The 26,498-nt window shown below is 34.0% G+C and overlaps 1 protein-coding gene across 2 annotated transcripts in view; it reads right to left on the reverse strand.

The window, feature by feature from the left end:
• Positions 1 to 3,635: 3,635 nt before the first annotated feature.
• The window catches only part of LOC149797044 (exosome complex component RRP43-like), a 34,260-nt gene continuing 11,397 nt past the window's right edge, over positions 3,636 to 26,498 (reverse strand). For both annotated transcript variants that reach the window (XM_089961714.1, XM_089961712.1), the window contains exons 4-11: positions 22,121 to 22,194; positions 20,598 to 20,643; positions 20,163 to 20,268; positions 14,460 to 14,505; positions 10,875 to 10,971; positions 7,612 to 7,732; positions 4,585 to 4,688; positions 3,636 to 3,771 (exon numbers count right to left, since the gene is read on the reverse strand). In XM_089961714.1, coding sequence (XP_089817840.1) covers positions 3,659 to 3,771; positions 4,585 to 4,688; positions 7,612 to 7,732; positions 10,875 to 10,971; positions 14,460 to 14,505; positions 20,163 to 20,268; positions 20,598 to 20,643; positions 22,121 to 22,194 — 707 coding nt within the window. In that variant the 3' untranslated portion in view covers positions 3,636 to 3,658. The remainder of the gene's footprint in view (positions 3,772 to 4,584; positions 4,689 to 7,611; positions 7,733 to 10,874; positions 10,972 to 14,459; positions 14,506 to 20,162; positions 20,269 to 20,597; positions 20,644 to 22,120; positions 22,195 to 26,498) is intronic.

The raw sequence follows: 26,498 nt of genomic DNA on the forward strand, positions 1-26,498 counted from the left end.
TTATCTCCAACAGCTGAAGTCATTTAGACACGAGATCTCGGGGTTTCAGTAGATCATTATGGCCTTTACACCATTTTCAGATGAAGAGAATCTATATATGGCAGCCAGTTTTACTGCTGAAGAAAATCCAAGTCCTTTTGAGACACCAAACACCACTTATGTAGAACCACTGACCTTCCACAAGTAACTGGCAACATTCTCATTTACACATTGGCGGCAAGTAATCACATGACAAGCATCTTGTACCACTGCCATGTTGGATTCGGCTAATGTGGATATGTGAGAAAGCTTGCCAGTAGCTTCTCGTGGGTCGGTGGTTCTTTCTGGGGTTTTCCTGGGTTCTTCCTCCACCATTAATACTGGCCGCCATGTATAGCCTATCGCGTGCTGAAAAATGGCATTAAACCCTACTACAACAACAACCACTGCCATGGAAGCCCCTCAAATCTGTATCACAAGTCAAGCATCTTATATCACTGCCATGAAAGACCCTCAGGCCATAGGTATCAGTCTCAATTGAAAGACTGTAAGTGGGAGATAGAACCTGTGACAACTGGATTGAAAGTGCAGAATGTTACTGCTAGGCCATCAGTGATGATGATGATGCTATTGACAATGCAGTTAACTGCAAGGACATTCATTTTATGAGTGCTCTGGGGAAAATGATTCGTTGACTTTCATCCGTTTTTTAAAATCTAACTTATGATATAAAAATGTTTGACTTGCTATATTTTTTTAAATAACTTTATATTAGTCTTGCAACAAGGCGTAAAAATAAGACATCAGTAACTGAAAAAGATGTTCTTACAAGAAATGGTATTGTGTAAAAGTATGCAGAAAATATCTGACATCACTTCCACAGGCATCGTTGGTTTTTTTTTCTGACAAATCATATAAGTTTACCAAAACATTTATTGAAAAAAATAATAACAAGGAATCAAAGAATCTGACCACACATTTAAAGCAATACAAGATTTAACTATTATTCTAATCAAAAGCAGCATGCCTGAGAACAAAGAAAAATAGCAAGACATAGTGATCACTTTAGTAAACACAGAGTTTAGTAAGGATACAAATTCATGATTTCTGTATTAGAATAGAAATATCTATTATAAAATCTGTATTCATGGATGTGAAATTAGTAGGTATTAAGGGACTGATCGATGACATCTACAAATAATAAGCCACCATGAAAATTTGTGATTTCACAGCATCAGAGAAGTACATGGCTGACAGACAAACAAACGAAAGGACAAAAGACTGATTATAATGAATGAACACAAATAAAAATATGCAGTTGATTATATGATCTATAAGAATTCAGTAGATTACCTCCAGCCAGCTGTCATTTAAATCGCTTCTATCCCCAACCCAATATTAAAATCGCTTCTACCGCCCACTAATCCATAGCCAGAAATTATGTTAAAAAATTATACTTCTGTAGGGGGTACTGTTTCTCGATTAAAACATATCTGACAGTGGATCATAATTTTTTTAAACTGCTTCTGTTGTGGGTTGGTTGAATCTGAAAGTGCCTTCCCCCCTGGGGGGTATATGTTTTACTGGAACAACCCAAAGACGATTATGAAACCTTTTTTAAACAAAATGCACATTTTACCTTGATATACGATAAACAGTTTCCAAAGATCACAATATTATGATCCCTTAGATTTATTCCCGTCTTGTCCAGAGTGTCTGCATAGAGAATTTAAAGTTATCAGTCAAGGCAAGATAATGGAAAAAGTTATGCCATCCCTGCAGTTTGTTTACATCCACTGGATAATTTTAATCTCATCCCTTGAGAAGGTATTTTTCCTGCCTTTTATACATTTTACATTTTGGTTATTATAAAGGTGCAAGTTGACATGCATTGTTTTCTTGTTATAATTTATTTTTAGTCAATGCTCACAGTGCCATCTAGCACCTTGTTTTTTTTCCCTTTATTTTTTCCTCCTAACTCTGGTTTTGCCTTCCACTGAATAGCAGTGACAACTAAAGTGGGCTAGGTGACTCAATGATACCCTTGATGCCCTTTACAAATAAATTTCATTGTTTTCCAATTTTTTTATAAAGAAGAAAAACCCACTTCAACAAAGCAAAATTTACTTCCAACTTTGTCAGTAGCCCAATTATTTCTGCATGAAAGTTCATGTTTAGTGAAAATTATAATTTTGGTAGCAGCTTACACCAGTTACAAAGAAATTATCTACAAACTGGTGTCATGTTTCCATGTTATTGTGGGTTATTTTCTGCAAGGCATTGTGGGTAAAACTGGTAGCATGGTATACAGCAGCCACAAGTCTTCTGTGGGACTGAGATCACACACATAGTCAATGTCTAATAGCCAAATGCAAGAGCAATCGGCCAAGAAAGCTGGAGCATTAGAAATTTCTTTCAATACTATTGACTGCATACATTATGAAACAATTGTTTTAAGGTTTAATGTGTATCATTTATTTTTGCAGGCCAAAATATTGTGGTTTTGATTTTTTGTTAAAGACATTTTTAGAGTGCTTAACTTAGCGGCATTGCCTGTCCAAGTTTGCACACAATTGTTGATATTTAATTTCATTGATTAACCTCAACAAATACCAATTGGTGCAAGTAAGCTGGTCTGTCCAGGTACGCTGCACTAGTAAGACATTTATTTCCAGTACTGGAAAGATGGGAGGGGGTGGGGGTGGTATCATACCATCAATAATTATATCTGATTGCACCATGGCAAATATCTCATAAAAAATGCAGAGGAACACAACTATGAGGACAACAAACTTGATTGGTTGAAAAACTACCACCACCTGTTACAATAAATCACTTACACTGAGTGGGAAGTGACATAGGGAACAACATTAAGCTACTAACTGGTCATTAAAGAACATCTAAAAACAAAAGCCATAATAAGACAGTGGCTTAAGAGTTGTAAAAACCAACTTAAATCCCCATTAGTTTGGATAATGGCATCAGTCTACATGTGAACCAAACACATGATCAGCTGCCCCTTGCTAAATGCAGCTAGCAGAAATTGTCATCATTTGATGTATTCAGAGCCTATTAGAGTGTAAAGATGCTAACTCAATTTAAAAATGAGGATATCACTACTTTGTTTGAACCTGCCTCATGTTTGAACTAACTTCAACAAATAGACTTTATTTGAAACTTTGTCAGTGAATCCGATTCATGATAAATGGGTAACTACAGCTCAAAATCCCTGCACTAATGTACATCTTGTTTTAAAATATTCATAAAATAATTTGTACTATCAATGAGTTATGCTTTTATATGGATGGATGGATGTTGAAGTTCCAGCTCTCAACTATTTTAGTTGAAAAGTGATTTAATCTTTCCAAAAGAAATCTATTTAAATGGTGTAAACAAGTGTTCACCATTTCACCGTTTACATCAAGTACCTTGGTTTTTATATTGCCAATATTTCTGATTGAAAAGAGTTTAAATTCACCAATCTTTTCTCAAGGATTTTGGAAATCTATTAGGCATGTCTCTATTATGATGTACATCAATGATATTGCTAACACAAGCCAAAACTGTTGAAAGGAATGTTGGTTAGGCAGGAGATACTCAATATCAACCAGTTTCTTTCCAGCAGCATCTTCCAAGTATCTATGAAAAAGAGACCGAATATTTAAATCTTTTATTGTCATCATCTCTCAATACTATGCAATGTTTCATCAATTAATCGCAAGACTTCTTTACTTCGTGAAAAAGCTCTCTCAAAACATGTGTTCATTTGATCTGCAGTAAGTGGACTACCACCTGAAATTAGACAAGAAGAAAATATCCTTTTATATGATTCCAAGTGGTTCTTTGTTATATAAACAGTTTAACCAACAGATTAAATTAAATGCTTTATAAATGGTACCCTACATTGGGCAATTAAAGAATTAAAGAGCATTGGCAAAAATGTTAAGAGACTAATTAGTTGTATATGAATATATTTTTGAAGACTCTACTAAAACTAGTCACAATGTTAAGTATATATATATATATATATATATATATATATATATATATATATATATATATATATATATATATATATATACACACACACAAGCAGGATGTATTTAATACATACATATATATATATATATATATATATATATATATATATATATATATATACACACACACACACATACACACACACATGCAGGGTGTATTTAATATACAGAGATAAGATATACTGGCTTCAAGAGAGAAAACTCTAAACTCTTCCTCACACTGTTCATTTCAATAAATAAAACAAACATGAACCACAAGAGCAAAAGAAGTACTATATATACGTTAAAGTCTTGTAAAGTCACTCCCTTGTTTATGTGTGTGTGTATGTGTGTATCTCAATATAGGACATCATAATATACTAGTGATGTTACGATGTAACACATCAGAAACCACACATGTAGCCTGGTTCCTTAACTCAATCTTGAAGAGATTTAAATACATTATTAGGCAATGACAGTAGGTCCTAGTCAAGGTTATTATTATTATTATTATTATTACTGTCTGCCTTTCAATGGGAAATGAATATGATGTGTATGTTAAGAAAATAAGAAAATGAACACATACCTGGCTTTTGCACCATACAAAGGTCACTGTCATTTGTTACTATGGTTACAGTTCCTGTTGCTAAGGATTCCTCTTTAACTGTTGGATCAACAAACAATAAGTGACTGAAAGGAACATAAAACATGATTAAAATGCAATAATATACAAATACCAGGAGGAATGGATGTTCTGTAGTCTTGCTACATTTGGAATATCTAACATTCAGTCAAAGTCACAAGTAAATATTTGAGATAACTTCTTTCATTTTTGAGTGATAGTATATCAGGCATTGAAGGTTATGTTCATTTTTTTTTGTTCTTTATTTTTTAAAAAGGATGTATAAAAAACAAAACACATAATATCAAAACCACACAAAATACTATGTAAAGCCATACTTAAACTTAAGCAAGCAACAAAAGCACATCTTGGCCCATTTAGTAGCAAGCAAAGAATTGTGTAGTCCAGGTAATACACCTAGGTCTGAAACAATTCATCGATAGTGATACATTTGCCATATCAATACATACATCGATACAAGAAGTGGAGAATAGATATAAAACTGATAGACTACACAAGTTACTTTAAAAAGTACAGCAGTCCTGAATAATTGTTTACCTATTTATTCTTTAAATTGAAAATTCATCTGAGGCAAAAGTGCAGGAACATGCAGTCGTTTTTATCAGTAAAAAGACAAATCTACTGACAGCACCTGCTTGCCTTCTGCAGATTAATACATGCTAATTATCTTATCCCAACTCTATGTTCAGCACAAAAATGAAGTACTAAACTCATCATTTAATAAGCCCATTTACTGTGTCTACTTGAGTCTAATTTGATGGCTACACTTCCAGTGTTTCACACTGTGAAAAATGTTAAATGAGTTCTGATTTGTTCCAGTTCCAATAACCACAAAACAGAACTTAATAAAGCTTATTCCCTGTATGAAGTATTGGCAAAGCAAAACAAACACTTCATCCAAAGTGGTTAATAAATCATCTGTATAGTACTTAAATTGTACATGGGAAGAACACTTGGCATGTCTTTTATTGTCAAGTATGTGAAGATATTTAACTGGTGACTGAATGTGCCAATGGGATAAATAAAATTAGCACAGAATTGGCGAAGAGGCAGATTTAAAAAACAGCAGAAGTATTTCACTTTGCATACATTTTTACATTATTAATGTACATGATGTCAATGGTTTTCCTTCTTCACTAACAAAAGCAAGTGCTGTTGCCACAGCAGTTGTTTTGCATCTGCTGGAAGTAAAATGTTATAGATTTTGTGGTATTCATCTTCACTCCTACACCCAGACTTATTCTAAATGAGATATTTGTTGCACACAGAAATTGCACTATTTCTTCTGCTTGAAGATGATACAGAATGTTTTCCATGTTTCATGAAGACATGAAATTTGTAATAAGATGTTTTTAAATTGGTAATAAGATATTTTGAAAGCACTCAGGCAGTGCAAAACTAAGGCTATTGTGGCCAAGATAACTCATGCATCTGATCAAATGGAGCCGCCTGAATTGACCTAGAAGGCTGAATTAAAATCAATGTTAACTGAGTTTTAAAGTATTTTTGTTTTCTTGTCATGAATGAGAATGGCACATAAACATATGTCAAGTATATGTCTGTCTGTAAACTGCATACTGGAAATAAAACAGCACACAAAAAAAGAGCACCACCTACCACTGACAAACCTAAAGACGGAAAAACAAAAAAGTTTATATGTGTATTGATAATGTATCAGATCTTAGGCTGTGTATCGTGAATTGTATTGATATGTGACAACAGATGTATTGTTTCGCGCCTAACTACAATCATATAAAGCTGTAACAATTATACATTCTTTTTAGGTTTAAGACACTACTTACTGTTGTAATACTGGTACTGACACAACTTATATGTTAGCATCTCTTGCTCTTGTGTACCTTTTGAATGTTATTCAGGAACCAGTATTATATATATATAGAGAGAGAGAGAGAGAGAGAGAGAGAGTACTATCATACAAGATAGAGAATTTTTAATTTATACACTACAGGTCTGAATCTCCCTAGAGTATGACTGAAAAGAATTTAAAATTATAATCTGTGTTATTATTTGTATTATGACACTACCTCACTGGGTACAATTAAAATGTATAATGAAGATTACATTGACCAACTTTTGACATGATAATTACTGATGAAAGGATAATGGGTATAAATCACAAAAGACAACAAGCAAGCTGAGAGTGAAGACATGTAAGTAGATTATTCAGGATTTGCTCTGAATGTGTAAAACTTGATACTTCAAGTAAAAGACTGTCATTTTCATCACTTTATCAATATCTGATTTGATTTCACACATTTCCATGAATACAGACCAAAGAACCCAGAATTTCTCAGAATTGTGTCTTGCCTATGGATTATACTTTAACTGTACAGTTTGGGACCGACACTACAAGAGAAAAGTGAGGCAAAGACGGCATTACCCATAGTTTGTACCTCAGCTGTAGGGGCCCCGAGTGGCCGAGTGGTCTAAAGCGCTCTTCGTTATGGATCACTGCCATCTCACCTCTGTCTGCAGCGGTTCGAGTCTAAGATTCAGCCAATGTGGGTATGTGAGAAAGCTTGCCAGTAGCTTCTCGTGGGTCTGTGGTTCTTTCCGGAGTTTTCTCGGGTTCTTCCTCCACCATTAATACTGGTCGCCATGTATAGCCTATCGTGTGCTGCAAAATGGCGTTAAACCCCACAAAAAACAAAAACCTCAGCTGTACAGTGAGGCCAAAGCTGCACAAGAAATTTGAGGCAAAGAAATTGGATGTGAAATTGACAGATGGCGTCATCCATTATTTTCACTCTATGTTCATGTTTTAAAAAAAGGGTATGCTGGTTGCTGTGGTCACTAATCTTAATATTTCAGGCAAGACATTACAACTTGGATTACTCTGGTATGTCCAGTGTTATTTGGAGGTTTATTTAGAATGAACAATGACCTTGAAATGATGATTTTATGCATAGATACACCTTGCTACTTCTTTTCACTGATACAGATACTTACTCATCAAAAATGGCAAATGTAGAAGAAACTGGATTGGAGAGGATATGAAGAGGTTCCATTTTTGCACTGTCTGTTTCTGGTTTCTCTGTTTCTTCGTTGTACTTCACTGCTGGCAGCATGGCTAAAACAGGAGAACCAAAAGATTTAGATATTATGCCCTCACTTACAGTGTTACCTAACAAAAAAGAAACAAAAACCCAAATAATCATATTTCCTGCAAAACAATAAAGGTGAAAAATTTACATTTTTTCCATGTAATATATGTAAGATAAATAAATTTTAACCTAATTACTGCACCCATATGCAAATAGGAGACAGTGCAAGAAAAATCTGAGAACTCAATGCTGCACAATTTTATATAAGGTTATTCCCATACTCCAAGTGAGTTGCCTGTCATATGTTATTCCCAAAAATAATGGTTCTGATACAGCTTACCTGTTGAAATCTTGACTGACAAAAATATGGCATGTTTATTATACAAGACACAGGTAAATGATAAATATTCAGCTCTTTGTTAGAGTTCCTTTTGTAGGTCCTTCACCCTCAAAAGACTTTTCCATATTTGTATATAAAACTATAAGCTTTGTGTAAAAGGTAAAGCACATGACAAAATTTCTTTTCTCCACACTTAATTGGTAGGCTATATTTTGCACTAACTTGTCCTTTATGAATAATAATGAGCTGCTTGTGTGTTTTGTCACATGTACAGTGTATTCATCAGTGATAAAACATAATAACTGGTATACAAGAGATGGTTTGATAACTAAAATTAGCAACTTATTAAAGCACCTGCTACAATATCTTTCCTCTTTGATGAACAGTAATCATTATTTCAATTGATAGTTCACAGAGTTGCTAGCTGCTGGTTCTCCACTTGTATACAGCCTGGGAATATTTTGTAGTTGTGCATCAACTGTATTGTGACATAAACTAATTATGACACTTAAAGTTGTTCTTTTATAATGATGAAAATAAAAAATAAAACCCCCATTTTTTAAAGCCAAATGGAATCAAAATATATGTAAACAAAATCGCACATAATTGTTGCTGAAGTACACTATAAGGTATAAACTATTTTGGTACCAATGAACAACAGGTCTAGTAGAAAATGTGCAAAATGGATTCAAATATTTTAGTAAACAAAGTCACATACTGTTTGCTGAAAAAAAATGCAATGTATAAACAATCTGAGAAACAAATAAACATAGCAAACATTTATCACAAAAAATGGTGTTCTTAAATTATACTATAATCTGTCAAATTAATATTAATCAGTTTGAAACTGTAGGGCAAGTGCAATTTGAAACAGATATTGTTTCTTACAAAATACCAAATTTAGTAGTCTAAGAAAAACTGAGATTTAAATTTATTTTATTTTATTAAACAAATTAAAAACAATCACTGTTCTAAAGATATTATCTTCATTTATTAAAGCCCTACTCTGTTTGTTGCAAATGTGGTAAGATTTTGAAGGTGAATTTGTAACAAGGCAAACAAAAGAGATTGCTTAATATATGCATGATCTACCCAAATTACAGGAAATTTTTAATGTTATTTGTAAATTTTGTCATCACTGTCTCACAGCTGTTTTGTATACCATTAAGTAAGGTACCATCTCTTAGCTAAGCTTGTTAGCATTATCAGGAATGTATTTGTAATATCTGAAAAGTAAAGCCAAAAGGAATTCGTAAAATAATTTCTACAGCACAAAATGTGGATCATTGTGACCAAATTGTGATGCCAATGAGTACTACTCTCCCAAACGAATGCATTAATTTTCACAAATGTGCGTGCAATGAAGCTAAACAAAAACAAAACTGATGCTGTCACTAATGCCGCGTACTGGAATATTGGAAAAGTGATACTACATATCATCTTTGATTCAAATGCAGGCATACCATTTAGATCGAATGCTGCACATAGAATACAATGGGTAGAGGACACTCTGTCACCCACCCACTAAATGTGGGGGGCACACAACATTTTAGATGGTCAAAGGAAAATAATAGTATAATGCGCTAGTAGTGCTGTAAAACTGAGATAATCTTGTTTGCTACAGTTCTGCCACCTTAACTTTGTGGTCTGCACTGCACTTATTTTCCTTACATATTTACATAATGCAATAAGAGGTTTATCATGTGCTCATGTAACTCAACAAAAGATTAACATGTTTGATTAATTGGTTAGCCTGAAATGAGTTTTCCATTCTGGATCATGCTTTCATTTAACTTCAGCTGTACACCCATTATCCATCAGCATATATTAAAATAAATACCTCATCTTCACTAGCCAAGGTTCCAATATGATAACCCTATCTACACCTTGGTGGATCGAATAAATATTTTAGTGATTTGTATCAGTGAGAACCAATGGATTTCATGAGTTGCCTCCCTTAGTATGTAATGCCAACTAACCAATAGCGTGTAACAGCAGTGCACTGTACATCAGACGAAAATGGTGGAGGCAATTGACTTAAAAAGGATATGTTGTAAGTTTAACATCAAAAGTATGACTACGTACTAGAGGGAAGCCATTACAGGTGTATCTGAGTGAAAGGACTGGCAGTGGAAAATTGTTTATTTATCAGTCCATTTTAGTTGTGTGCTCCCCTTGTCTTGATCATGTAGGAACAGAGTTCAAATTTGAACAACTTAAATTTGATTGGCTGTTGGGGCTTGCTGCTGCATCCGATGAGAAGCACTGAAATACCTGCTCGATACGCCAAGGTGTAGATAGGGTCATCATATTGGAACCTTGAACAGTGAAGATGATAAATACCTATGATCTCTATAAAAAAAAATTTTGCACTAACAAATCCTTAATTAAAGGAACTGTGTTATTGCATACATTTTGTCTCTTTTATTGTTATTTCAACCTTAAAATAAATTAAAACCTGGTCATGGGGTGACTTAAAACCTTGAAAATATATTATACTAATGGTTGTGAAACACTTTACACTGTAATTGGTCTGATTACCACAAACCTTGAACAATTTCATAGCCAGATACATTATTTTAAAATAGTTAATCACTGCCATCATACAGTTTCATCACCCTTCATGACTTTGGCCATTGCCAACAGAAACATGGATGGACATCCACTAATGAGAAGCTGTAGGCTTATTTTTCCAATTTTTTTTCTGATGAAAAAAGTGCACAGGATGAGGTGCATATAGGGTGAAAATATGGGGGACATTGAACAAAAACTTGTGGGAAACCTGTGAGCTATTGCTTTATGTGCAACACAGAGAAAATACAACTTACTGCTTTTCAAAGCTGCAAGAAGTGACAGAATACATGCATCTGCTACATTTCCATCATAGTCCAGACACAGGATGTCACAGTACAGCACCCAAACCAGCTGAAAATAATTTTAAAAAAAGGTTGTGAGAGATAGATGGAGACACAAAGAGACCACTTATGAGATCAGAAATTATGTTTTTCTTTGTCATGTCATTTATGCCTATTGCTACATGGTGTTTTACACCTACAAAGTTAACATGTAAAAATCTCTAGTTAGCCATTATTATTAGATCATTGCTGGCACTGAAAGTAGTACAAAAATATATTGTCTCAATACTGAATAAATATATAGGTCACAAGTAAGAAATACCTTCACCTATGGAATCAAATTCTGATAATACAGATACCACATTGCCATTTTATTTATCACAAACCTATGATGAGTAAATGAGGGCTTTATTTTGGCAAGGATAAATTTTCCTTTTTCTACCTGACACTGCCAATATATATTGGCAAAGAAGACACAGTATCAAACTTAAATGTCAGCCATTTTTCAACTTATCTGACATAAGTGGTTTTCTAACATGTTCAATTTCCCAGTCATCATTGAATTTTACAATCCATGTGCACAATGCATTTTGTAATTTATGGATGTTCATCTGCATGATTCTACATACAATGTATATGCATTTAAGCTTAAGATTTTTTTATGCCTGTAAAATGAGTAGCTTTCTCATGAGCAATAAAACATGAAAAAATTAAAACAACAAAAATATTTTTTTTTATAACTGTTCACGTTTTTAGTAGTTGCCCTTTTTTCTACTAATTTTGGAGTTCACATTTCTTGATTTTAACGTAACCACTGCTCTGTGATCTCCATGCAATGAAAAACAGAAGCTCAGTGTTTTATCTGCCCCTGTTAATTACAAAAATAATGAATGTTTTTTTTTTCTAACAGTACAAGTAATGAGTCAACAGTGACATATCTTTCTTTTACTCATCAGTTTACTACTCAGTTTTCATCAGGTTTTAATTGGACCATGTGATAGCCATCTGTACTGGGATAAGATTTTGTGGGGCCATTCTAGTGGTTCCTGAGTGGGGGATAAAAGGTCAAATAAACAAAAATCATTATAACAGTGACATTCATTGACCACACTTCACATGTAAATTCATATATGTACACTACATAGATATGATGGGTTATGACTATTTGATCATGGCCCTGAAAGGTGAGGATGGTGGTGGTGAGAGGTATAAAAATTGTTGGCATTTACCATGACAAGCCATGGAAGCAGGTCTTATTGTTATTTTCCATCACATTTTAGCTACTTCTACTAGCAACCTCTAATTCCAAAAGTTTCTCATGCAATGGTTGACTACTTATGGAAATAAATGCATAGTCTTTATCAAATGCTATGGTAAGGAATGTAACTGCAAACTAAATCTGAATGAAGTAAACAGACAACAGTTTTGGGAAGGGGAATCCATTACACACTACACTGATGTGTATTTGGAACACTTTGGGGACTGACTTGTGCACCGTTGTTTACCTCTACAAATGTGGATTAGAAGCAAAGCACTATAACACTTTTTATTAATGCAGAATTTTCTAAATATATTTAAGACTGTTCCAGCAGAACATACTTGGGATCCATGGAGGGCACTTTCGTTGGGGAGTAGCCATCTATGGATGCATCTGGTGGCTATACTGCATTATTTTTATTTAAGACAAACTAGACACTGTAAGAAATCTTCTAATTAAAACTGCATATCAAAATCACTTTCCATTTAAGAGTAATAGCTATAACAAGATTTTCAAGATAGTTGCAATGGATGTCAGGTCAGCAACATCTTAATTTAGGACCAACAAGATATAAGAAGTCATCTGCTGTAACCTCATGTTGACATGACATTCTGTTTTGGAGGAGTAGCAATAATAAAATATTCCAGATTATTATTGTGGCAGCCATGTTGGAGGTCAGATTGTTGGCACCATTTTCATTTACTACCAACCAGACATTGCAAAAAATCTTTTAGTGAAAAGCCCATGCTGATATGAGGAGTGGTAATAACATGATTCTCATGATAACTGCAGTGACAGCCATACTGAATGTGCAAGCATACTGCAGTAACTGCCATAGTGAATGTGCAAGCATAGTGCAGTAACAGCCCTACTGAATGTGCAAGCATAGTGCAGTAACAGCCATAATGAATGTGCAAAGCAGCAGCATCTTCATTTAGTAACAACTAGGCATCATAGGAAGTCCTCTGGGGAAAAACCTATGGCATTATGACTTTCCATTCAACAGGAATACCAATAACAAGATTTTCAAGATGGCTGCTGTGGTGGCCATATTGGACATCAGACTGGCACCATTTTCATCTACTAACTAGACATCATAAGACGTCTTTTAATTAAAACCCTATGCTGATAAACCATCCATTCAGGAAGAGTGGAAATAACAAGATTTTCAAGATGGCTGCGCTGGTGGCCATACTGGATGTCAGAGTACTATTTTCATCTTCCATGTAGTTTAGGAGGAGTAGCAATAAAAAACCTGTGTTAACAGACAGCTGGACAACAGACAAGATTGATGGATAAAAAACCCGTCCCATGTATGTTTAGATTGAACAGCCCTTATAAGTTGAAAATTAGATCTAGTTAATGACACAGGAATGGTGCAAGTGGTGGATATCACATGTAAAAAAATATATAATTTGCTGCTGGGGATTTGACATAATGGTTAGCTTGTCATCTCGTGCAAAGTAATCTTAATTGAAATTGCCTTGATAAGCAGTGAAATGGAGATTAATTAACTAACCAGTCTAAGATTGTTCACTTTACAAAGATAATTAATTGACCCTTATAAACATGTTGTGGCTGGGTGATTTAGGCAAAGTTGGGGTAGGAAACTGTAGTTGGCAGCTCGGCCTCCAAGATCAAAGCACAGCACAACAACCACAACATAATGGCTTGGTGAAAACTCAGCTTACTCTATGGAATATATACTAATGGGAACACAAGCCTCTAGGACAAATGTTAAGAAATTTTGCAAAAATTTCCCAAAAACCTCGCTTGACCCAGGTCTTTCTAATGTAAAGACAAATAACAAATTCTGGATGCAATCCACAAAGTCCTTCAAATTACTATTATTTTAGGATTAATGCTATTTGTTTCAGCTCAGAACAGCTTATATTTGGGGCCAATTTAACTGGTAGGGGAAGAACCCAGGCTAATTCTGAAAGAACCACTGACCCATGGGAAGTGACTGGCATTTTACTCATGTGCCCACACTGGCTGAGGCCAAAAATCTAATGCACATTTGACATAGGTGAGATGGCAGTGATCAGAAAAGGTGAGCGCTTTAGACTACTCTGCCATCCAGAGCCCCTTCAAATGACTTAGAAGAAACCAAATTTGCGATATGCATGATTTGACAGGACAAATGGTTAGACATCAGCAACACTGTATGCCTTTCTTCATACATATGACATGGATATGCAAATCTTGGTTTTGAAGGAACCACCTAGATAAGTATCACTAAATTTAATAAATCTGCCTCTGAGAAAAAATAAATCTTATTCTTCAAATTAGCAGCATACCTTTCCAGTTTGTATACACAGGTCTTCTTTCCTGATACAGCATGATCTGAAATGTTAATGTATGAAAACATTACAGGAATCTGTTGAAAAGTTTCACATTTATCTAACATCAAGAGATTATTCCTGGAAACAGAAAAATCTTAATCAAACCAAAAAGTTGCAGAACTTTCAATTAAATGGGAAACATAAAACATACTTGCCGTGAATACTGTATATACATGTAGTCAGTTATACCGTATATACTGAACAGGTAATAACACTAAAAAGTGCATGACCTGCGTATAAGCTGACTTACAACTCCGAGGCATCTCAAGATGCACGAGGTAAGTTCTAAATGCATTTATTTAAGCAAACTTGAATTTAAAAAAATTACATGTATACATATCTCGTGGTTGGCATGCATGATTCTTAAAAAGAAATGGTATAAACTTATTTGAAAAGTAATTTATTTAATTTTCTGTTTCTTATTGTTTCTGCCTAATTTAGATTTGTGTATAATATGATTCAACGATGACAAGAATTTAACAATCTTGAGTTCCTGTAACACTTCCTCTCCGTTTTGACTTGATTATTTGTTTACGCATTATTGCATGGGACATTTTATATCAGTGCATCGGTAATTACATTTCTATGATGCTCTGAAATTGTAAATACCTAAACTCATTAAAATGTAATCCCAGTATGACAACACAACGAACAAACAACGGGGTTCGATTCAATGCTCACAATTAGGCTTCTGAATGTATTTACATAATGGCGTCACCGCATGTACATTGTAGGTTTGATTATGCGCTGAATCCCGTTGAGTCGAATCATAGGCACCATTGCACTAAACTTTAATGATATCTCCAAAATACAATAATAAAGTTTCGGAAATAATGCTTCAAAAATTATTCTAATATCTTAAAAGCTGAGTTGTAGTTTGCTTTGATGTAAGTGACCTTACACCACACCTGTCAACTTTCACACCAGGTGGGGAAAAAAACTCGCGATTTTCAGGGTTGCTTCACACCTACCGATTTTTGCAGAGAACTCCTGATTATTACATTATGTCTTCGATTTTCATTTCTTCTAAACAAGAAAAGTCATACATGTTCTGTTGTATCACCTGTGAATTACTGTTGTGACAAAATAATTATTTTAGTATAAAGAATTTGCTACTTCACTAAATAGAATGTTAAGTTTAAATATTATTCATGTAAATTAATAATTTGTTTTTACCTCTAAAATATTAAAAAAATGAACAAGAAAAAAAACCCCACAACAACAAAATTGTCCACAATTAATTTCAATCCCAAGAATGATTACTATCAATGCTGTTACTCCATATGTTACAGCTCCATTCCCACAAAAGAAACTTACACGAGTGAACACCTGCCATTTTTATACCATATATACCAATGTTAAACTGGAATAGTAACCGGTCAAATTCCCTCTTATCACAAGCCAATTTCAGGGTTTTAATGATTAACTGGTCTGTACAGCTGTAGAAAATGAAAGACAAATTCACCAACTATCAACATAGGAGACACTGAAACATCCAGCTTTCCACTGTGTTGAAAGTTATGTTTGTTCAGCTAAAACACAAACTAAAATTGATTGATGTTGATGTTAGTTGATCTCTATGAGAATTTTAGCCTTTATTACTATCACTCTTTGTGAACATGTAAATTATGAAGGTTATGTGCCTTGTACAAAAAAGCATGCATACCTTTTTAAAAATATTGCCTCAATTTGTGGGATCGCTTATATCTATGAGTAACTAGTGAGCACATGATTCAACGTAAATGAAACAGCTGTTAAGGACTAGCTGAAATGTTATCTCGAAGAAAGTCAAATCTGCATCTATGTTTGGGATTAAGTAAGGATTTAAGTGATGCTATGCACACTTTGCACTTTGTACTGTACATTATAGTTTGGTATGGTCTATGTAAACTCAACCGTCCTGCGAATTATTAAGTCTGTATTAACCTTTATTTAACTTCGTATTGGAGAAATCAGAAAATATGCACATGCAAAATAATAACAAAATCAATCATAGTACTTTATAACAGTTTAATAACTGTTGGGTCACCAAAAGTTACATTTTTTTATATGCCTATGTCTTTGGACACAGAAAAAAATATTGTTTCATGTCCCAAGATTTACAGCCATTACAGTAGTCAACAAAAAGACCTAAAAACTGTCAAGTTTACACATTGGCCCGTGGATAAGCCTACCCCCCCCCCTTCTTCCAGGCCTTTATTTTTTACTACATTATTCGGCTTATACGCGAGTATATATGGTAAGTTGTGTGCTATTGCAAACAACATAAATCTGAATCTGCCATCATATAATGCGCCAGCAGATCAGGTCTCTGTTTTTGTTCTATTGATTATTTAAGACAACCTGCAAAAACTCAAAAGAGCCAGTGCATTATGCAATGGCAGATCTGGGTCTATGTAGTTGGCAGCTGGATCTGATTTAAAAGTGAGTATATACAAGATATAAGCAACTACAATTTTTATGATACAGACTATCTTCCCATTATTGGTAAAAAAAATTATGAGATAATCCATTTTGGCAACTATTTCTTTCTTTATTCCTTGTACAGAAACTGAGATGTAATTACCAAAGTAATTTTGATTGTCATTTTGGATATTACCAGAAATTCTTTTGTGGGAACCTAGCATAAACCTACTAACTGGCTATTAAAATTCCCCGGATGACAAGTAAATTTTATGAAATAATAAATTGCGTCTATTTTTTGTCCTTCTATGTCTGTTGTAAAAAGGAGAAGTGTTTACTCACCTCACTCACAACAATTTCTTATAAAAGATTCATACTGGTACTTATCTATTTCAAAGTGATGAAAGGAAGTACAGTGGTTTCTCACAGAAAGGTACCTCATTACAACAAGGTCCCTTTTAAAGGTAAGTAGGGTCATTAATCCCATTAATTATATAATAGCAATACTATGAAAATGTACCTGGTATAAGACATTTCTTGTATAACACGGCAAACTTTTACTGCTTCCTTAAACAGTGTTATAGTGAAGAATCACTGTACGAAGTATAATATACACCAGCATTATACCTTACATATAACACTGCACGTCTTCCCTGAACATCATTACAGTGAAGAATCACTGTTCTGTGTATAATGTACACTTATATGAGATGACCAAATATATAAAATGAGTATTTCTGCAAAATATTTTAAAACTTGGATGCAAGAAATACATTTAGATGCCAGGGTTCGAACGTAATATGTTCATAATCAATATGCTCATGAGTTAACTGTGGAAAATGCAAGTTAAGAATTCAATGTGATGTGATGTGATTTGGATTTTTAACGTAGCTTTAACATTTTTTCAGTCATATCGCTATGATGTCTGCAATGTGGCAGTTTATAGTGATGTCTAGCTCTGGGGCATCATGCCGCAGACATGTAGCATGATGTCCCACCCAGTCACATTATCCTGACACCGGGCTGACCAGTCCTAACACTAACCTCTTAATGCTGAGCGCCAAGCGAGGCAGCTGTTAGTACCGTTTTTGTAAGTCTTTGGTATGACTCGGCCGGGGATTGAACCCACGACCTTCCGCATCCGAGGCGGACGCTCTAACCACTAGGCCACCGGAGCGGTGTTAAGAATTCAAACTAAATTTTCCAGTGACACACAACAAATCATCACTAAATCTACTTGAAGTATGTAAATTTAGCAAAATACACATGCATAATTCTGAAACATGACAGAAAACTTGATTTGTCACTGGTCCATTGGGGCCCCGAGTGGTCTAAAGCGTTCACTGTTCCGGATCACTGCCACCTCACCTCTGTATGCATGGGTTCGAGTCTCATGCTCGGCTAGCGTGGGTACATGGGAAAGCCTGCCAGTAGCTTCTCGTGGGTCGGTGGGGTTCTTCCCTGGGTTTTCCAGGGTTCTTCCTCCACCAGTTATACTGGCTGCCATGTATAGCCTGTCTTGTGCTGAAAAATGGCATTAAACTCAGGAACAAAAACAACAACACTGGTCCATGAGATAAACCATTTACCATGAATATTCTGGCAATACATGCACATACTGATATCAAAATGTGGTCTAGAGTACAACCATTATGTTTCATGGGGATGCAGGGTATCTTTTTCACATCCAAAAAAATTATTTTTCCAATATTATCTTCATTTATGGAAAAGAGTTAATGTCTCCTCTGATGACTTGCTCTGATTGCAGGATAGCCATCATATATATTTGTGTCACATATTATTATAACTAGCACCTAAAATGAATGGTTGTCCATACTATGTTCTTGTTAAATATGGTCAAACTCATTGTTTATGGAACTTCCATAGTCTGCACACAAAAAACTGGAATTGTGTGATCTTGATTAGTTTGGTGCTATTAACCTAATCAATATAATGCATTGTGCTGCATCCCCCAACTCCAAAAAATGTTTCCCATAAAAATCAGTCAGTACTAATTTTGAAAATGCATCAATTTAACTTTATGATAATTGAGTTGTTGTGATTAATATCTGTGGAAGAAAAAAAATCCAATCTTTCTTGGTTCCAGAAAACAAATTGCAGTAATCGATCTGAGAATGAATAATCTGGCAGTTATATTTATGCTAATTTCTCTGATTAGGGCTCTAAAAACACAATTTTTAAGATGGCTGCCATGATGGCCAGATTTGAATCATTTTTTACTTTTTAGATCAGCAAGATATCATACAAAATCTTTCAGTGAAAACCCTATGCAGATATGACCTTACATTTAGGAGGAGTAGCAAAAACACAATTTTTAAGATGGCTGCTTTGATGGACATCAGACATCAGACCATTTCCATTTCAGAACAACTAGACATCATAAGAAAACTTTAAAAGTCTAGCCCCATGGTGATATGACAGGAGGAATAGCAGTAACTAGATTTTCAATATGGCTGTTCTGTTGGTCATACTGGATGTCCATTTTCATTCAGGACCAACTAGACCATAACATACATGTGTGGTGAAAGTTTCAAGGCAATTCTCTAAGTAGTTTAAGAGGAGGGGCAATATCAAACACATGGACAGATGACAGATGATGGATAGCAGAACATCCCATAAGCTCCTCTTGTCTCAGACCGGTACAACTACAGAACTATACTGTTTAACAGTAATTTAAAATAGTAACAAATGTTGCATTTGAAATGACAGAAACTTATTGAAGTTCATTAAAGTTTACAGTACAAATAAAAATAACTGGTAAAACAAATCTGCCAGTATAAATAGGATTTTGCAACATTATATTTTCTCCACTCACAAAAGAAAAAAACAAGAAGTAACATAAGTTAAATTCAAGCCCAGGATGCTGTGAAAATTGAATCCATAACAAAATTGACTAGTGACTCAGCTACTTCAGTGACCCTCCTCCTACACACATATACAATATTTAATTTTGACATGCATACTATGGCCTAATTTTCAACTTATTTTAAAATGAACAATTTCATGATTTTAATGATTTGTCTTGTACCTTAAACCAGAATTTAAAGCTGGTCATATCAAATCAAATATTTAAAACAAGGTTTTGTTTGCAAATCTAACTCTATTAAACTTTTTAAAAATTATGGAAAACAAGTAAGAAATTGTGTATGTATTAAAGTTACGACACTGCAGAATTGGGATGCATTTGTATTGCCTTCTCTCTGATACTACTGTTAGTGAAATGTTTGTACTCACTGATTGAGGACCTCATTCACAAAGTGGCTCAGCACCTGTGCTTGTTCTCCTGGGGGTCCAGGGCGAAACATCGGAGAGCACAGGGGAGGTAACTCCACATTTGGTACTGATAACAACAAATTAGTGTCAATAACAATATTTAGAATCATAAACAGTTTCACTAGTTTAAAATATTATGGTACAGATTTACTAAAACACAAAAAAACAAACACACATGAATTTAAAATTGAAATATAAAAGATTTACATTTGTTTCCCTAATATTCCACGTGACAAATTTCTTGTTATTACAAGAATAACTATGTCCAAAATAATTATGAAAACCTAAGGGAAGGAAAAACAAGTCTCATAAATGGCATAATATGTTGTTCTTTAAACAATTCATTATTAGAAATAACTGACTGTTTATAAAAGTAATGAAAAATATAGAACTCACCTAGGTAGCCATTACTAGGTTCCTTAGTCTTTGGTGTTGCAAATTCCTACAAAACATAAATAAAACTAATGCTATGTTTGTGCCTTCTATTGATAGAACTTAGCTAAAACAACACAACAACATGAATGCTACCTACCCATGCCATGCTAAAATGGTCCTGGCTGACAAGTCATAAAGTGATAAAAACAATCTGTTGACAATGCATCTACAAAACATTATGGAATGAGAACATTTTTTGGCAATACTCATCAAATCAAGTAGAAATTGTTAAAAAGTACAAAAATGAAGGATTTGTCAAAACTCGATAAAAGTCTTTAAAACAATATTATCCATATAATGGGTGTACATTTTTAATATTTCTTTTCTTTTGTTGATGGATATTTTTGACAATGTTCATGGCCCTAGTTTAGAAATCAATTAAAAAACATTGGAAAAAAGATACTTTTTTTTGCAAATTATAAGTATATGCTATTTCTGAAATAAGTTTTGTTCATTTCTGGTAAGTGATCCCTTTGCTTTTAGACTTACGATTTCTGAAATACTTTCTGTTAATCTCAGGTAAATCATTCCTTGTTTACAGATGAGCCGTTGGTACAGAAAGTCACTACTTATATAATAAATGGTTTTAAAGAGTTATTGTTTATAAGAGTTATGGGTTATTAGTCCAATATTGAGAAAAGAATGTCCAAAAGGATACCTGATTATATTTCCATGTCAAAAATGCCTTTTGATTGTAATTCATTACGAAATAAAGTCTAAAGTATAATGATATAGATGTCAATCCCAAATACAAGCATGTACAAAACAGTATTACTGTACTCATATGCCCATACTCATATAAACCAGCAATACACAGTATTATTAACATATTCACACTCATATTGTACTACACTATAACATTATTACTCAGATAAACCTGCACTAAACAGTATCAATCATTTACTCATATAAACCTGTATTAAATAGAATTAATCATTGACTCATAAACCTGTATTAAACAGTATTACTTGAATACTCATACATGTACAAAAATAAACTGGACTATCGTAGTCACTATTACTCCTATGCTCATATTCAGATAAACAATGTTATTCATCTACTCAGACAAACCTGCACTAAACAGAATTGCTCATATACTCATTTGCTCATATACTCATATTCAGGCATTAAAATGTATTGCTCATACTCATAAAAATCTGCACATAACAGTATTACCCATATATACATACTCATATAAGCTGATTTAAACAGAATTACTCATATCAGTAGGCCTCTGAGAAGCCAAAGTATTACAGACTCAACTTTGGGTAAGAATTTTCTGCAGTTTCGAGTCTTCTGATATAGTAGATAAGAGAATATGTTATTCCAGGGCCAAGCAAGTCAATCAAGTGGTACTGAGTATTTTATTGGTTAATATTTTAATTACCGACATATTATTCTGTGCACAGACACACACACTTACACACACTCCAGATTTTGCATACTTGTGAAGAGAAATTACAAAAAATAATCATTTTACTTACTGCTTTGATTCCACACATAACAGTTGTGTTACCGAGCTTCACTAAGGCTGATCCTTCAGCTGTACTTATGCAACCTTGAAAATTCAAACAAGGTATGACTGTATATATGGCAGTACAATTCCAAACAAAAACATTGACTAGCATTATCAATCTCAAGATGCAACAAATTTAAAACTATTTTCACTAATGCTTCAATCTGTCTTTTTAATTTACTAAATTTGAAAAGTAAGCAAATACATGCACAAGGGTTTTGGAGAGAAAAAACAAACATTGGCAGTCTTTTATTCAAATCTATAAGTTGTAGCTATCAAACTGGGCAACTCTCCAACAGACAAAATGAAAGAATTATAACTAGTTATCACAAAGGCCATAAAGACAAATTCCTGAATTAATGGACACCTACTGCCCTTTAAAACATATTGATCACAATACAGACAGTCCTCCATTATCTCTATAATGATAATCAAAATGGCTTCATCTCTGGTATGGCAAACACCAGACTCATTTATGAGGTGATGAATTGTGTGGAAAAAATAAAATATCTGGCTTGCTTCTTCTACTTTATCTTAAGACTGCTTCTGATTCTACAAGATGACATTTATTTTAAAGGTTCTTGACTTTCATAAGTTTTGTCTGAGGTGACGATTACACAGCAAAGTAAAATATTGCATTTAGTCAATGGGTGTTGATTCCCATGGTTTAACACTGACTGTGGTTGCACATAGGGGACTCAGTTTCCCCCTCATATCATCATACTTTTTGTGCAGAGATATTAGTGATTATGACAGGAATAATAGGTTAGGTTTGGGAAAATGAAAAACAGTAGGCTAAAAATATTTGAGAAGAGAAATAGTTTGAAGTTTTGTTGTCAATTTTATTAGCTACCTAGACAGAATGTTAACAAATATTTAAATAAAGTCAAAAAGCTTTTAAATTCCAAGAGTTCTTACTTCATATGGTAAAAGAGTTCAAAAAAATAAGCCAATATCAAAATTAAATGAGATGCTTTTATGTTTGTTATTAACAAATTAAACGGGGCCCCGAGTGGCCGAGTGGTCTAAAGCGCTCTTCGTTACGGATCACTGCCATCTCACCTCTGTCTGCGGCGGTTCGAGTCTAAGATTCAGCCAATGTGGGCATGTGAGAAAGCCTGCCAGTAGCTTCTTGTGGGTCGGTGGTTCTTTCCGGGGTTTTCCGGGTTCTTCCTCCACCATTAATACTGGCCGCCATGTATAGCCTATCGTGCTGAAAAATGGCGTTAAACCCCACAACAACAACAACAACAACAACAAATTAAACAAGCTGTTCAAATATTTTCTTTAAAATTACTGACAAAATAAAAAGGCTGATTCGTCTGAAAGATTATGAACAGGTAGGGAGTTTGATGTTGTTGTTGTAGGGTTTAACGCCATTTTTCAGCACAAGATAGGCTATACATGGCAGCCAGTATTAATGGTGGAGGAAGAACCCGGAAAAACCCCGGAAAGAACCACCGACCCACGAGAAGCTACTGGCAAGCTTTCTCACATAACCACATTAGCCGAATCCGAGACTCGAACCGACGCAGACAGAGGTGAGATGGCAGTGATCTGTAACGGTGAGCGCTTTAGACCACTCGGCCACTTGGGGTCCCCGGTAGGGAGTTTGAAAACGATTGATGTCAAAGATGGTTTGGAATCTCTTAAAATAATGTGGATTACAAGTCTAATGAAGTGCAACATAAAATGGACCCAATTCCTGTTATTTATCTCAGTTAGGAAGTGTGATGGGTTCTATCAAGAATGTCATAAAAGAATTAGATATTTTTTTATAGCAAACATTTTCATCTTATATGAATATTTTACTAAAATGTTCTACAAAATCATGGTTAGATTCTGTGCATCATATTAAAATTGTATGCATGACCCACTTTGGTCCAATAAAATTGTAATGACTGAAGAATCATCTCTATTTCAGAAACGTTTTGTAAAGGTGGTTCTTAATTCATACATATTCACATAGATGAAGACAGTTGATTTATTACACTTGACTGTTTGAATCATACTTATGTTACTAACCTGAATTTTCTATATATCTATATAGCAATTTGGGTGATGAATCATACTTATGTTACTAACCTAAATTTTCTATACATCTATATAGCAATTTGGGTGATGAATCATACTTATGTTACTAACCTAAATTTTCTATACATCTATATAGCAATTTAGGTGATGAATCATACTTATGTTACTAACCTAAATTTTCTATATATCTATATAGAAATTTGGGTGATAAATCATACTTATGTTACTAACCTAAATTTTCTATACATCTATATAGCAATTTGGGTGATGAATCATACTTATGTTACTAACCTAAATTTTCTATATATCTATATAGCAATTTGGGTGATGAATCATACTTATGTTACTAACCTAAATTTTCTATATATCTATATAGAAATTTGGGTGATAAATCATACTTATGTTACTAACCTAAATTTTCTATACATCTATATAGCAATTTAGGTGATGAATCATATTTATGTTACTAACCTAAATTTTCTATATATCTATATAGAAATTTGGGTGATAAATCATACTTATGTTACTAACCTAAATTTTCTATACATCTATATAGCAATTTGGGTGATGAATCATACTTATGTTACTAACCTAAATTTTCTATACATCTATATAGCAATTTGGGTGATGAATCATACTTATGTAACTAACCTAAATTTTCTATATATCTATATAGCAATTTGGGTGATGAATCATACTTATGTTACTAACCTAAATTTTCTATATATCTATATAGCAATTTGGGTGATAAATCATACTTATGTTACTAACCTAAATTTTCTATATATCTATATAGCAATTTGGGTGATGAATCATGCTTATGTTACTAACCTAAATTTTCTATATATCTATATAGCAATTTGGGTGATGAATTATCAAAACAGACTCTGGCTTATCAGAGCTATTTGAACCATGATACCTTTGCAAATTTCACGTAAAATGAAAGATGCCCAATGTTGCCAAAAATGTTATTGTTGCCCGGTTGCCAAAATGTTTCCAAGATTTTGATTGAGAATAAGCCCTGTCCTATTTCATGTGACAAATGGCATAATCATTTTCACTCTCCACTCTTTTCAATGGATAGGGCTCAAACCAGTGGGCAAAAAGTAACCACTCACTTTTTTTGTGTGGCATGTGAGCAGTTTCCATTGGGCACACTAACTTTGGGATGAGTGCCAGTGATATCAAGCTTCAAGCCATACCCCTCTTAATCACAACCATATTTTATTTCATTGATCCAATATAATTTTGGGTTTCAAAGCAACTTATTTAAGTTGTAACATGTGAGAAAACACGCCAGGGTCCAAGTACCTGTTCCAAAGAACATTTATTTATTTTTAAGAAATAGTTCAAATTAAAATTTCTTGCCTGTAAGTAGAAAACAAATCTTAAAATATCATCATTTTACAATTTGATTCTTTTAGAACTTGCAAAGACCCTCCCAAAATCAAATTATGATACAACTTATAACAGCTTAAAAATGCTAAATTCAGCATCTATCTGTAATTTTCCATACAATCTTCTGTTTTCTATGCAATATTGATGTTGTTCTGCCTAAATTTTTACAACATATCTTATATACCAGTCCCCTAACTAGCTTGCAGATGTTCTATCTATACTCACTTATAAACAAGTCTACTTATAAGTGACTATATATAGTACATAAAGCTTGATGCACATTCACACATGTTGTAATAGGTGACTAAGGCAACCGTATTGCCAAGGGATGCGTCCCATCATGTTCCTACTGAGAAGGTCTTGAACTTTGCAAAAGAATGTGGCTAATATAAATGGTACTTTAAGGATTTTACCCAATATTTGGGCCTCATACTTGTCTTTTGGGGAATAATTACTGTACGTACTTGTTATAAGTCAAGTCAAACAGCAAACAACAAAGATCCTACTCTGCCGAGGGATAATGCAGATTAGTGTCTATATTGTTTATTCTGCTGATTATTCCTAACAAATCCAGATCTGCTGGCACATTATGCCTCAGCAGATCTGTGTTTGCAGTTGGTCTCATCTTATAATAGAGTATATACAGTACTTGCCTCCATATAGCCAAGACTGTGTTGATGTGCTGTAAAACCTATACATACATACATACATACATACATACATACAGGCAGAAGCAGAGTCAAAGGGTGCATCCAATCACACAACACAAATTTTCCAAAAAGGGGTTGCCTGGTTGTAAGCATATCAAGAGAAGACAAGTTGTTAACATTTTATATGCATGCCCTGTTAAAATAATTTATGTTTCAGATTAAATAAAAAGTATCAATCTGATGAGAGTACATTTCCAAAAAGGT

This window comes from Sinohyriopsis cumingii, chromosome 6 (genome assembly GCF_028554795.1).
Source record: "Sinohyriopsis cumingii isolate HCF-2022 chromosome 6, ASM2855479v2, whole genome shotgun sequence".
NCBI lineage: Eukaryota > Metazoa > Mollusca > Bivalvia > Unionida > Unionidae > Sinohyriopsis > Sinohyriopsis cumingii.